At 38.3% G+C, this 13,355-nt stretch overlaps 2 protein-coding genes across 2 annotated transcripts in view; both read right to left on the bottom strand.

Annotated features, from left to right (window-relative positions):
• Nucleotides 1–1,148, bottom strand: part of dpp10 (dipeptidyl peptidase like 10) — a 52,710-nt gene extending 51,562 nt beyond the window's left edge. Inside the window, exon 1 of the mRNA XM_008424307.2 lies at nucleotides 783–1,148. Coding sequence (XP_008422529.1) covers nucleotides 783–842 — 60 coding nt within the window. The 5' untranslated portion in view covers nucleotides 843–1,148. The remainder of the gene's footprint in view (nucleotides 1–782) is intronic.
• A 3,613-nt stretch (nucleotides 1,149–4,761) lies between these two features.
• On the bottom strand, nucleotides 4,762–12,279 carry LOC103473813 (sodium/hydrogen exchanger 2-like). The gene is made up of 13 exons (XM_008424329.2): nucleotides 11,802–12,279; nucleotides 11,398–11,723; nucleotides 11,157–11,294; nucleotides 10,116–10,366; nucleotides 8,190–8,407; nucleotides 7,904–8,103; nucleotides 7,629–7,718; nucleotides 7,474–7,544; nucleotides 7,216–7,383; nucleotides 6,727–6,832; nucleotides 5,736–5,852; nucleotides 5,523–5,616; nucleotides 4,762–5,431 (listed from the first exon to the last, which is right to left on the bottom strand). Exons 1-13 carry the CDS (start codon nucleotides 12,088–12,090, stop codon nucleotides 5,286–5,288), a joined length of 2,214 nt encoding a protein of 737 aa, XP_008422551.2. The 5' UTR covers nucleotides 12,091–12,279; the 3' UTR covers nucleotides 4,762–5,285.
• Nucleotides 12,280–13,355: the final 1,076 nt, after the last annotated feature.

Raw genomic sequence — 13,355 nt, 5'->3', positions numbered from 1 at the left:
AATGCCGGGCTGCACAGTGGCGCAGTTGGTAGGGCTGTTGCCTTGCAGCAAGAAGGTTCTGGGTTTGATTCCTGGCCCCGGTCTTTCTGCATGGAGTTTGCATGTTCTCCCTGTGCGTGCGTGGGTTTTCTCTGGGTACTCCGGTTTCCTCCCACAGTCCAAAAACATGACTGTCAGGTTAATTGGTCTGTCTAAATTGCCCCTAGGTGTGAGTGTGTGTGTGCATGGTTGTGTCTCTGTGTTGCCCTGTGACAGACTGGCAACCTGTCCAGGGTGACCCCGCCTCTCGCCCGGCATGCCAGCTGGAGATAGGCACCAGCAACCCTCCCGACCCCACTGAGGGACAAGGGTGAAAGAAAATAGATGGATGGATGGATGGATGGACAAGATCCACATCACTCCTCTGTTAACCCTTGAAAATGTTTTCCACCAGCTGTTGGCTAATTGCTGCTGGCTAGTCTGAAGGGGCTCCAAGGAGGAGCTGTGCCTGGAAGGCAGAGCTACGCCCTTTAATTGCATGACAAAAGTGTACGAGAAAGCAAGAAACTTAAAACGTCGCAAAAATAAGCGTCTAAGATAAAATTAGACGTAGGGCTTAGAGAATAGCAATATCCCTAAGAATCATCACCTTTTAAAAACACTTTAATAACATAGTAGCTGGAAGGTAAATATTAAATCAAAAGCCAAGGCAAAGTAAAGTACTTCCAGCTCAGCAACCCAAACGTGAAAATTCTGACTTTTAGTTCAAGTTAAAAGGCGCAACACGAGCAGACGCACCGTACCTTGCTGTCTCTTAGGGGCTGAGAGTCTATCTGATGCGCCACCGATGCAGTTTGGTTCATCTTGGCTCCTCAGTCTGACAGCAGGACCAGAAAACAATAAAATCCTGAACAGAACCAAAGTTTCCCCAGACCTCCTTATCCGCCGGAGCAGCCCCTGGAAGTGTCACCAGACGGAACACATTTCCATCAACAATCCGTTTTCTTCCCTTTGTTTCTCTCTCTCTCCGTCTCTGAATGGTTTCCAGTGCGTTTACATCCGGTCTTTCTTTTTCTCCTCTCTGCGCGCCTACTACCCCTTCTATAGCAACGATGCGCTGCTTCACATTCAGCTGACGGGCAGCTCATAAACTAGGATGTTTGCCAGCGCCTCCCACATTCGAAGACATTTCTTGATCAGAATGCAAATTTGCTCCAGGCGAAGACTTTGCAGGCGTTTGGTTTGAGCTCTTACATCCAACGCTCCTCGTGTAGATATTTACTTTGACAGACAGTCACTGATAAAAATTAAAAAAAAATGTGTTGAATTCAGCCCTTCAGTCTGTCAGAGACTCCCAATTCAAACGTGAGCTAGGCTGGGATTTTCAATTATTATTGTTTTTTTTTTGTTGTTTTTTTTAAACGAGCAGATGTGGAAAATATTTCTGTTGAAATTTTTAAAAAAAAGATTTTCATTTATGGTGTGAACGTACTTATGAGATTTTATGATGCAAAGCACTCAAAACACTTTTACACTCATTCTCTCATCTCAAATTTTGCTATGAAAAACCAGGTACTTTGTTAATAAAGATAATATATGTTAATCTTCTATATTTCCTATTTCTCACTAAAGTTGAAACCTTTAGTAAGCATAATTTTTAAATAATCCAATTGCTATATTAGTAATATTTTTAATATCCTGACTGCTTGAGAGCATTTATGTCCCACATCATGCGAGCCAGTTATTGTTATTGTGCTTGTCAGTGTATGGATCATATTTTATTGATTGCATTCAGAAACGGCAGCATGTAAGATGATCCAGTTCTGTTGCTGTGTTTGCTTGAGAAAATGCCATTAAAGGTTCACCATCATTAAACCTGCTGAAGCTTCCAGAAGATATTAAGTGTGAAGCAAATCTTGACATGATGCATAATTTTTAATTTGCTGGCTTAAGTTAAAAAAAAAAAAATCTTCAGAGAGAAATTGATTAAAAAAGCTAAAGCACATAATTATTCTGCGTTTAGGCCCAAAATGTTCCTCAATAAACCATTTATTTGAAGTCCCTCCTTTGATTTTTCTCAATGAAACAGTTAATTTCATACTGCGTTGCTTCTTATGAAATAATGAAACGCCATAATCGCTGTGGCACATGTTTAATTAAAGCAGCCGTGCAGAAGCAAAAGCAATCAGGACAAACACGCGAAAGCCGAGCAGTCAGTTATTATGTGAACAATGTTTCTGAGCCTGTTGTGTGCATACAAAATGGCAGAGTTTGAGATTTTAAATAGTTCTTAATGTTCTGCCTCTTCATTTTTGCTGTTTGTTGTCGTTTGGAGTCGTGTTATAAATGTTAAATGCCAACCTTGCATGTCGACCCACATCCTGCTCCTTTCAACCGATCTAACAATGTCCTCATATACTGACTCATTTCTGTCCAACTTTTTGCCTGTTTTCATCACTTTTATGTCATTTTTTTATCTTCAGTTGTCATTGTGTGTCTTTACCTATGAAATACTGGTCACTAAACCTGAGCTGAGCTTAGAGTTTTGCCTCCTACAGGAGATGAGGAGATATCGTCTGTCTCCTGTTCAAGGCTTCCTCCCACAGCAAATCCACGCTGTCTCTTCTCTGTTATAACATTAAATCACTGGACACAGTTTCAGGTGGAAACTCTATTATTGTAGAGCTTTACTAATGTAATATCAAAGGGACACTGTTTTTTTGCATTGTGATATACAGCTGAATTACTTTGATTCCCCTAAAAGTAAGAGTTAGCTTCCTCTGCTAACTGTAAAAACAATTCATGCCAACATTTAAAGCTTTGCCGGGCAGACGTACAGCTTTACCTCTGGAGGTTTATGAGAACAGAGGGCCGTAAAAGAGTTGAGTGGGATAATAAAAGGGAACATTAAGACATCTAGTGCTCTAACTCCTCTTTCCTGAGTTTAATAGTACCTGTGGGTCCTCTTCCTGGTTTCAGATGTACTGGTTAAATGGTGGAATATACAGCAGTGTATTATAAAAACTCCATCAGGTTAGATAACTGAATCTGTGTATTGTCAGAAATATACATCATGGCCAACAAAATTCTATCTGCTTTTTAGTTCAGATAACAAAAGTTCATTTTAAATGTTTATGCCTTATTTGTTGCTACAATTCAAATACCACTTAAGGATAAAATATAGTTGTTGTTTTTTTATCAAAACATAGCGGGAGAACAGTTTCCTGAGTATAATCGTCATTTTATAACTAAATTATCCACATAGACAGCACATTTGTTAACCATGTATTACTTAAATTTTTTGCTGTCGTTTTTCTTCCTCTCTTTAGCTTGCCCGTTGCTTTGTTCGTTCGGTGTGTGTTTGGCGCCATCTTCTGACCTCAATTATTATTGTTTCCGCCGGCACTTAGACAAAAGCTAGCCTACACGCTAATATCAACAGCGACCCCAAGGTATGCCTACAGGTGATGGAAATTTAAGAATTAAAACTAATTTTTAAGTTTTATTATTATTTTTTTTAATCTTTTGCCGGTGTCAGTAAAATATAAATTCATTATAGTCTGTCTTTTACACCATTTTCAATAAGCTTCACAGCCCCAATATTAAGTCCAGGCCATCTAGAATACAGAAGAGTGCTGAAAGTATTAGTAATAACAATTAATAGAAATGTTGACAAAAAAAGGAAGCACTAAGAAAAAGAAGGGCAAATACCTCATCCTCTTTGTTTAGAGCTTCCCAATAATTGCCTGCAGAAACTCTTTTGTTGCCAATTAACCTGTTAGCTGAACTTGTGATATTTTTAGGGCGTTTTAATTTTGTTGCTTGTTTAGTTAAAGGCAAATTAGTTTTAGTTTTCACTTCAGCTAGCCAGCTGATTTATATCAATTAGACTAAAAACATAGCACTGTTCTCAAGAATCTTAAAATAAGTGAATCAATCTTTTTAATATAAAATATTCAATTAGTTGTTGTAGATTTCAATACTGAAGATTTATTAAATAAAATTTCTGATTTCCTCTTGTGAAATAATTGCATATGTAAAATACTTTGTGTACTAACCAATATTTAGAAAGCTTTTATTTTCTAGTAAAAAGGGAAAATATTTTTCCTGTTATAGCACATCTTTATACGTCTTGCCTTCCTATTAACACAGACAATTGCTAAGGTTAATCTTTAGCTCTATTTAAAAGAAAAGGAGTTACATTATTATTATTCATTAGCTTTTTCATGTTTCTTTTCTTTTTTTTCCCCCTAAGTAATAGTAGACATCAGTAACTTTTCCTTTTCAAGTTTTAGCTTTCACTAATAATCATACAAACTTATAGAAATCTTCTGCCTTTTTAAAGTACAGTTGTGACTCACCAGAAAAAGCTAAAAATGTATATACATGAAATTTATTTTACTGACCTTTTTTTCATACTTTCTGGTTCTGCCTATATTATTTTGACTGAAATTTGTTCTGATACCATTTTAATATATGCAGAGAACTGAAGCTTGGCAAAACATTCAGCAAATGGCCCTTTTTTTACTTTGACAAAGACTGCTTTACGTTTTCATTTCGTGAAATTAATTTTGACTTCAGCATCTCGCTAATTTTAGCCAACACTCTCATCTTTAAACACACCATGCAGCCATCTGTTGAATTGGCTGGGAGGACACATTTTGCTAAGATAAGGGGCTGTTGTGTGTGGGAGCTCAGTTAGTCAACCTTTAATCCTGTGCGAATGCAGAAAACAGCAGACTTAAAAAAAAAATAAAAATTATAGTGGCTTTACCTAAAAATTCCATTTATTTTATCACTGTTGGCTCAGGATAGTCGAAACGTAAAAATAAATACATGCAAATTAAGTCCTCAAATATAACAATGTTTTAAAAAAATAACGGATTGTTGGGTCCTGGTGAACATTATACAGTACACTCTCTTTTGGAAGGTGACTTTGTAATAAAAGTTTTAGCCTTCTACTCCATATTTCTAGGTTCATATTTCTCATCCATCTGAAAGAAATAACTTTTTTGTGTACAAAATACAAGGTCAGTTTGTCATATTCTCCATGAGCGTTGGGATCTTAGCGATGACGGTCTAAGTAATGAGTTTCCAGCCTCATTTGTTCCAAGATCCCTGTTTTCAGGGGCCCAGCCTCGAGGAGGTAGATGCCGTTCCTCCCCTTGACCTTCAGAGACAATCTCGTCTTCATCTTCATCAACCCGATTTGGGCTACGTCTCCTCGCTGCGGGAACAGGGGCTCTACGTCCTCTTATATTCGAGCCTGTAAACACCTCATTCAGGTGGTCTTCTGTAGAAGACAGTTAGAGAGGGTGTGTGGAGGCAGCTGATGCCTCCACGGGACTTCTTCTTTCTTCAATTGTGTTCAGTTTGCTCATTGGAATTAGTGAGCGGGATGAGGAGCGTGGAGACACACCAGATGACCGCAAGCGATCCACCTCAGGAATAACTAATGGCAAACAAATAATCAGCCAGTGGGAGAATTTGCATGCTTATGTACCATAGCCAATCAAAGGAATTCAAAAGGAGATCCTGCTCACCATGACTACGTCTTCTGAGAGGTAAACCAGAATCCAGATTACCACCAGGTTGGAGGGAGTAGTACCTCAGAGACTTGGAGATGTTCTGTGCTGGCTAGAGGAGGCACAAGACAGAAGGATAAAGGAGAACATTTAATTTACTATTTTGTTTTCTCTACTTTCCTCTTTAGAGAAACACAAAAGTTAAAAAGGAGCAAAGAAAAAAACCTAAACCTGTTCACGGAAACTCTCAGCGCGGAGGCTGCGTTGGATGCTCGCATGGCGGCGAATCAGAATCTCTCTGGTTTGGCTGTCATCTGGTAGACCGTATTTGCTGGTGAAAGCTGTGGTCTGGAAAACAGAATTGGTTACATTTTCAATATAAAGACAGGGATTAACATTTAGACATTAAGAAAAAATAATGCACAAGTTTAAAAATGTTATGGCTTTTGAGTTATTGATGGATCATCAAACAAGAGATGATCCATCCATAAAATTTCTAATTGAATACTGTCGTCCACTCCTGAGATTTAAATTTGTTTTGTTCCAATTTTCATGCAATACCCTAGACCTTGTTCCAATGTTCAACAGATACCCTGGTAATTTGTTCTCAGTTTAAATAAATACCCCATCCTTGTCTCTATTTTTACTTGTCTCTTTCATCAGATACCCCTCTCCATGTCCCCAGTAAAAAGAATACCTTGGTACTTTTACCAGATGTCACAGTCCTTGTCCCTTGTCACAAATTTCTTGGTACAAGTTCTTTTTGGTACAAAAGATACACTAGTTCAAATACTTCAGTCCTTGTCTCCTTTTCACAAGAAAAATGGGACAACAGGGACAGTCCTGGTGCCTTTTTTCAACAAATACCCTGATGCTTTGTTCATATTTTAACCAAATACCACAGTCCTTGTTCACATTTTCACCAGATATCCTGGTTTTTAATCCCCACTTTTTCTGGATTACCCAGTCCTTGTTCAAATCTTGTCCTTGTTTTCAAAGGTTACTCTAGTGCTTTTCCTCATTTTCAATGGACACATCTGTCCTTCCCAGTTCCACTACAGCTTTATTTCCTTTGTAACAGAATATCCAAGTCCTTTCAGAGGATGCCCTGGCACATACAAATAAAGTTGGTTGTATAAAACTGGTGTAAAATTAATTACTCTAGAACGCAGAAGAGGATTTTTGAGTGTGGAAATATTTATGTATGAAATATGATTGTTACCCTTTGTCGAATTCTGTACATGTTCTTAGACAGGATGTCATGCATTTTCCTAATGTCAGTAGCCTTGAACGTCTTCTTTGGCCGAGATGCCTCCTTCTTCTCATCTCTAAGATCAAGATGAAAACAATAGACAGTCATGAAAGCCATTATTTATCATTAATATTATCAAGATGGACAAAGAGCATGGCAGCTTCCCTCTAGATGGACAAAAGCTTGCAGTGAAATCAGATTTTGTGTCAACATATGGACTCATTAGAATATTGATTATACAGTTTCGAAAATGTGTTTAAATGTTTTTGTCTACTGTTTTATCGAATTAGACATCACTATATTGTCCAGTTCTGAACTTGTTACTGGAAAACAACATCCGCAGTCATTATTTGTCCTATTCAGCTCTTTTCTCTGGGTACAAATATGCGTTCGCTATTAATTAAGAATGCCCCAGAGAAACTACACTTTGGTAAATGAGTTGAAAATACAGTGACGTACTGTAGGGAAACAAGAGATGGAGCTGCGCTGATGTCTCCCATCGTTGTGTCCAGTAGCTCAATGGCATTTTGAAGCTCCAGCTTCTTGTACATAGACACTATACTCGACTCGGCTTTCCTGTCTCGCAGCAGGATGCGTCTCAAAAAGCGATCATTGAACTTTTTAAACCTTTCACACAGAAAAATAGTTCAATTTTACACCTGTATCTGCTTTTTCAGGTACATTTTTGGATGGTTCACACTTTAAAAGAATCCCTACTTGTCTTTCCAGTAGTAGTGACCCCACTGTCCACACAAGTCCTCAATGCCACAAAGAAGGTGCTCCATTGTCTAGAAAAATATTGAAAAATAACGTTTCATAATTGGTGTCCCATTTTACGAAAACACAACAGTAAGAGACGATCTGCTACTCACCCTGGTATGAATCTCCACATTGATAGTATTAAGATCTTTGTTGGTCCTTCTGATCTTTATATACTCAACTATGGGGCGGATGCTGATGCCCTGCATGAGACATGAGATAAAACTGAAGTAACGGAAAGAATCTGCAAAAAGTGGATTTGCTTCAAGAAATACGAAGACTTTTGTGAAGCTCTGAAAGAGCTTAAGTCTAATTAAAGAAAATAATGACAAAATAATAAGTCAGACGTGCATGAAAGACTTAGAAAAATACTGACAAGTGTGCCTACCTGGATGAAAACTGTGAATATGATGATGGCGATCGAAGCGGTGACAAACAGGTTTCTTCTATTAATTGTGTTCCCCAGAGTGAAGACCAAAGCGAAGCAGATTGCTCCTCTCAGGCCTCCGTACGCCAAGCCGAACTGGTCCTTTAAATTGAACTGGATAGTCCGGAACGGGTTGATGATCTGGGTCAGCACCAGAATTCCTTCAAAGGCGGAGTTACCAAACGATCAATCACCCTGATTGTTTTGAATTTGACAAAGCTCAGGAAAGAGTGAGAAAGCTCCTCACCGAATCCTCTCCACAGGAAGGCGAAGAGCAGCGTGAACAGAATGAAGGCCCAGTTCCACTCATGGACAGTTGTTATGGTAACCACACCCAAGAAGAAGAAGATGAGTGTCTCGGAGATGGTGGCCAGCATCTTGACAACGTGGCGAATGGTGGTGCAGGATCTCTGGGAAACGTTCTCCTCCACGTAGTACTTCATCGTTATGGCGCATGTGATGAGGCTGTATGAATGATAAAAGAAAAACAAATTACAACCACAAAAATCTTGATCAATATTTCAATTTCAGTTCATGCACATTCTTTTCTAAGCTGCAGAAGAGATTAGGATAAAAACAAAAAAGATCTCCCCTTACTTCGATTTAAAAGTTCCTGCAATGTTGGCACATTTTAGATCTAATGTTAAGGACATGGTAATGACTTTGAAAGCCACTATAAGGTTTTAGTTCCTTGAATTTGCTTTTTGATTTCAGTTCAATTCAAAAATTCCTCATAAAAGGAAATTTAATTTTATAACTCATAATCTCAGTAGCTTCAATAAGTTGTTGTGGGTGGCTGGAGGGATCTCCGGTAGCAGACAGTCCAGCAACAAATCCAAAGAGACCTCTGACTGAAGACTGCGTGACAGTCTTATGACCATCATGACATGCTAACAGTTAAATTTCAGGCCAGCAGAGGCAATGTTCCACAGTCACATGCCCTGGATGCCACCATTCATTTTTGGCGAGCACTGCTAATCCACCTCGTTTGCTTTTGCCACTCCTCTGTCTGGTCATGTACTCAAATCTGGAAATTAAGGAAGACCTGTAAAGTCTTAACTCCTAATTAAATTTAAGTTATTAAATAAATTTCACTCAAAATGCATTGTTTCACTGTGTGTTTGTTTATTTCATGGCTGCTGTACAAGGACCGTTCTGAGCCAAGAAATAAATAAATACACAGTGAAATAATTAAATATATTTTTAAATACATTTCCTATAAAAAATATTTTAATAGGTAGATTTAATTGCACGCCATAATTTCATGATGTTATTAAATTATGTTTTCATTGTTTTATGATAATCAATTAATGCAAGATTTACACTGATGTATTTCTTTGTATATTTACTTAATTTTGTCACCCCTAAACCTCTATAATTTTCAATTGTTCATCAGTTACTGCCAAAAACTCTCAGCTAGAACGGTATGAAAAACCGACTTGATGTGTTCCTCTTTTTGGTCACTAGAGGGTGCAAGATGATAAATTGGCACGTGTGTTACGCTGTATCGTCATACATCTATTTTAAATTCTAACCATGTGAATTGTTTCTTATTATTACTCATAAACAAATACATTGTAGTGATTATATTTTGTTACAGCTCACTCATTTTAGTGACAATTTGATCAGAAAAGCCTTCATATCTATAGGACAAGACTCATCCTCTCGCAGATTTGTTTGTTTTTCAGTTGAACTGTACAAGATAAATAATTTGAAATCATTTATTATGGCCTTCTTTTTATATGCCTTTAGAAGGGTGCATGAACTTTTAGGAACCAGAGTAGTTCCTGTCTGTGCAGAATGTAGTCAAATCTTGACTTTCCATCGCCTCCTAAGGCTGGAAAGTTTTGTGGAAGAACAAGTTTATGTTGTAATGCTGAAGAAGGCGGGAAGAAGCCCTCGTGAGAGGATTGTAAGTGGAAAAAAACAAGGCAACATTCATAAAGATGTTATGTTTAGTCAGATTTACAGATCAAGATCCACAGCAGGCAAAAATAAATGCAATTTCCTCGGGTAGTAATAAATCTGCAGGCCTTAAAGGGTGAAAAAAAAACAACCCTAGAATATATAACAAAAGTAGTGTTTCGGTTTTTACTTTGGAGCTGGAAAAAAAAAAGTTTAATCTGACTGTCATCAGGTTTGACAGGTTTACAGTGATAAGCAGCGAACTTACGCCATGATGCTGGAGATGGCGAACAGCTCTGCCACCAGGTAGGCCAGGTAGCTGAACATGAAGACGAACAGGGGCTCGATCTCCCGCACCCTGCTGGTGAAGCGGGAAGTGAACGCCGCCATGAAGCCAAACAGGAGGCCGAAAAGGACACCTCCAATTCCCACCACAAAAAATCTGGCCAAACCCAGGAACACATCTACAGAGTCAATCACTGGCATGTCGGCCAGAAAGGCAAACATGTTGTAGAGGACCTGAAGCGGCAGAAAACGAAGCACATTACTGGAAAACTACTGTTTTACTGTCATAAGAAAGATTTCAAAAAGCCAAACAAGGCAAGATATTAACCTAATTGTGTTGAATCTTTGTGTTCTAATCAGCTACTAAATTTTAGTGTTATCAATAATTGTCATTTACTAAAAAGTTGGATTTGAAACTAGCTAACCTTAGTTTTGTGGGGGGCAGGGGATTATATGTATATACTTTTACAATGAATTATAAACGCAACTAAATTATTTCTTTCGCACTCAAAGATCCAGAAAATCTTTAAAGTTCTAGTCTGAAATTTGGAAATAAATGTGTAGAAACCCTGCAGCAGTGTATGTTTCTTTTGTCTTTTTTTTTTACTTCCCTTACCTTCCTGTTAACTGTGTGGTAGCAAAGAAAAATTGGGGTCTTGTAGAACTTGTATCACTATTGAACTTATTTAAATGTGTTACATTAGCCTTATTTACATTACAGGTTCTCTCACCTTTCCCATTTCAAACAAGAGGGCCTTTGTGTAACATCATGTTTTTACCACAGAAAAACAAAACGTTATGATTTTAAAAATTCTGCAGTGAGAGTCAAAGTGAACTGCAAAGTAAGTTTCTAAATGTCAATACGTCTTAGTTTACACACCTACACTGGTACATGCTGACCTCACAAGGAAGCTGGGTTGTCACAGAGTCATAGTCCTAAGAGAATCTGAACCATCTGGTCCATCAAGTTTACACTCTGATTGAAAATTAGCAACTCAAACTGTCTCACAGCACCATTACTCACCACTGTGACGGCATCACTGAAGAGACCCTCTCCAAAAATAACAATGTAGATCTGCTCATTGACTCCAACATCATCAAACACTTTAAGAGCTGCCACAGGGTCTACAGTAGAGATAATTGAGGCAAAAAGCAAGTTCTCCTGCAGTAATACGAGGAGACAAAGAAGACCCATAAGCACATCTACACCAACTATTTTAATTATGTTAGACGCTGATAGGCACCGCAAGGGTTTCATGACTGACCTGCAGATTAATGTCTTGAAGGTCAAACACTTCAAATTGGCAGATGGCGAAGAGAGAGAGACCTATGCCGATGCTGTTCCACAACGTTCCCACCACAGCATACCACAACACCGTCCCAACATTTTCAAAGAATGGCCTTGTGGGCATGAAATAGCCGTTTTCCAAAACAATGGGTGGGAGCATGTAGAGGAAGAAAACATCAGAGCTGAGAACGGCGGGGGGTTCCTCCTTCACAGAGTACATGATGCCCCCAACTATGAGGCCAATGCCAATGAGGAGACATGACTCTGGGATCCAGATTGTAATTTTTTGGTAGATGTGGAAACCTGAATGGAATAGATGAACCAATTCAAGGTTAGACTTCCAGATTATCCACAATTAGTCAAACCTGCTTTTCTACCTACCAATTTTGGAAAAAGAAGCCAGCAGTACCCATAAGGTAAATTCAAATGGGATTTGGATCCGACTGTAGTCCATTGTAAACACAGGAAGTTTACCCTTCTCCTCCTCTGGATAAGGCTGAGGTTCCCCAATGTCATTTGGATGAGGTTTGACAGTTTCAAGGCTTACTGAGTTTGTTGGTTTTGTTTCCTGGAGTTTGCATTTTCCAGTAGTGCAGCAAAGAAAGAGCACAAAAATCATGCAGATGACTCCACTATTAGTTCTCATCCTCAATAAAGTAAATCTCTCCATTTTTAAAAGTCAGAGTGGCTCAAAAGTCTTCCAAAAACGTTTAAATTTATCTTAAAAATTGGGTAAGAAGCTCCTCTGATGGCCTAGATCTTGTGCAGGTCTTGGATCACTCCCGTGCAGACCTAGTTTAATTAAATGTGGGAGTTTTGCTCAAAACTGAGGTGGGGGAAAAAATCCCTTCTTCCATAGTGTCTCATGGATCAGGACTGAGGTGCAAATCTGGTTTCGACTGTTACAGAACCTGCTTCATCTATTTGCCCTACTACACCTGCTAGGTGGAGCTACATGTTGAAAATAACATGAAGAGGTAAAAGAATCGCTGTTATTGGCATGATGTCATCAGGTCAAATGTCTAACACTCCACAAACACAAACACTCCCACGGATGAATGGCTGGGACTCAGAAAAGACTTGATTCAGTCTTTAAGGCTCACCTAAAAAAAACTTGTGTGGGGGATCTGCAGTACCTTATAAAATCCACATGATGGCAGCAGAGCACAATTCTGTGATTCACTGAACGACATGGATTTCACTAATACAGGTTAATATGATGATGTACAAGAATGTGACTGTTACAAGTTAATGTAAAACTATATTTTATGTGATACATAAAACACTTTCCTCACATGAAACCACAAAAATGTAAATAAAATGATTAAGAAACAAGTGGCAGGTTTCTGAGTGTTTGTAGTATGCTAGCTGTTGTACCAAAAAACAGGTTAATCTATTGGGGAGATAAAAGATATAACTAACAAATTTAACAAAGATATTCGCTAGATTTCTTGATTCAGCCTAACGGGTGATTTACTACCGGTTGAATTGCTTAGACTTTCCTAAACAGGTAGAAGCAGTTAGGCAACTGATACAAGCTAGCTATAGCAATGTGAACATTTTTTGCTGCTATTTTGCTGCTTTCAGACTTATTCTTTTGCTTTGCATTGTCTTCTAAAATATCAATATAATATGTTAATAAAAAATGTAACCCAAATATTAAGTAGTTTTCAAGGGCCAATTGCATTTATGATGGGAATGGGTTGAGGAAAGCTATCCAAAAAGTCTAACTCTGAATGACTCGTGAGATGAAACAGCTTAATCAAAGTCTATACAGATTTGAGATAGGATGCCATGATCTTAAACAGACTTTCAATCCCTGGGAACTCTAGTATTAAAGCAATTTTACGTAGAAGAATGGAAAATTCCTCTAAAGGAGTGTACAGAGTTATTGCTGGTGTTACAAAGTGGCAGTCTTGTTCCCAGATATTGAAT

Source organism: Poecilia reticulata, linkage group LG2 (genome assembly GCF_000633615.1).
Source record: "Poecilia reticulata strain Guanapo linkage group LG2, Guppy_female_1.0+MT, whole genome shotgun sequence".
Classification (NCBI taxonomy): domain Eukaryota; kingdom Metazoa; phylum Chordata; class Actinopteri; order Cyprinodontiformes; family Poeciliidae; genus Poecilia; species Poecilia reticulata.
This window is presented reverse-complemented; position numbering and strand designations above follow the sequence as displayed.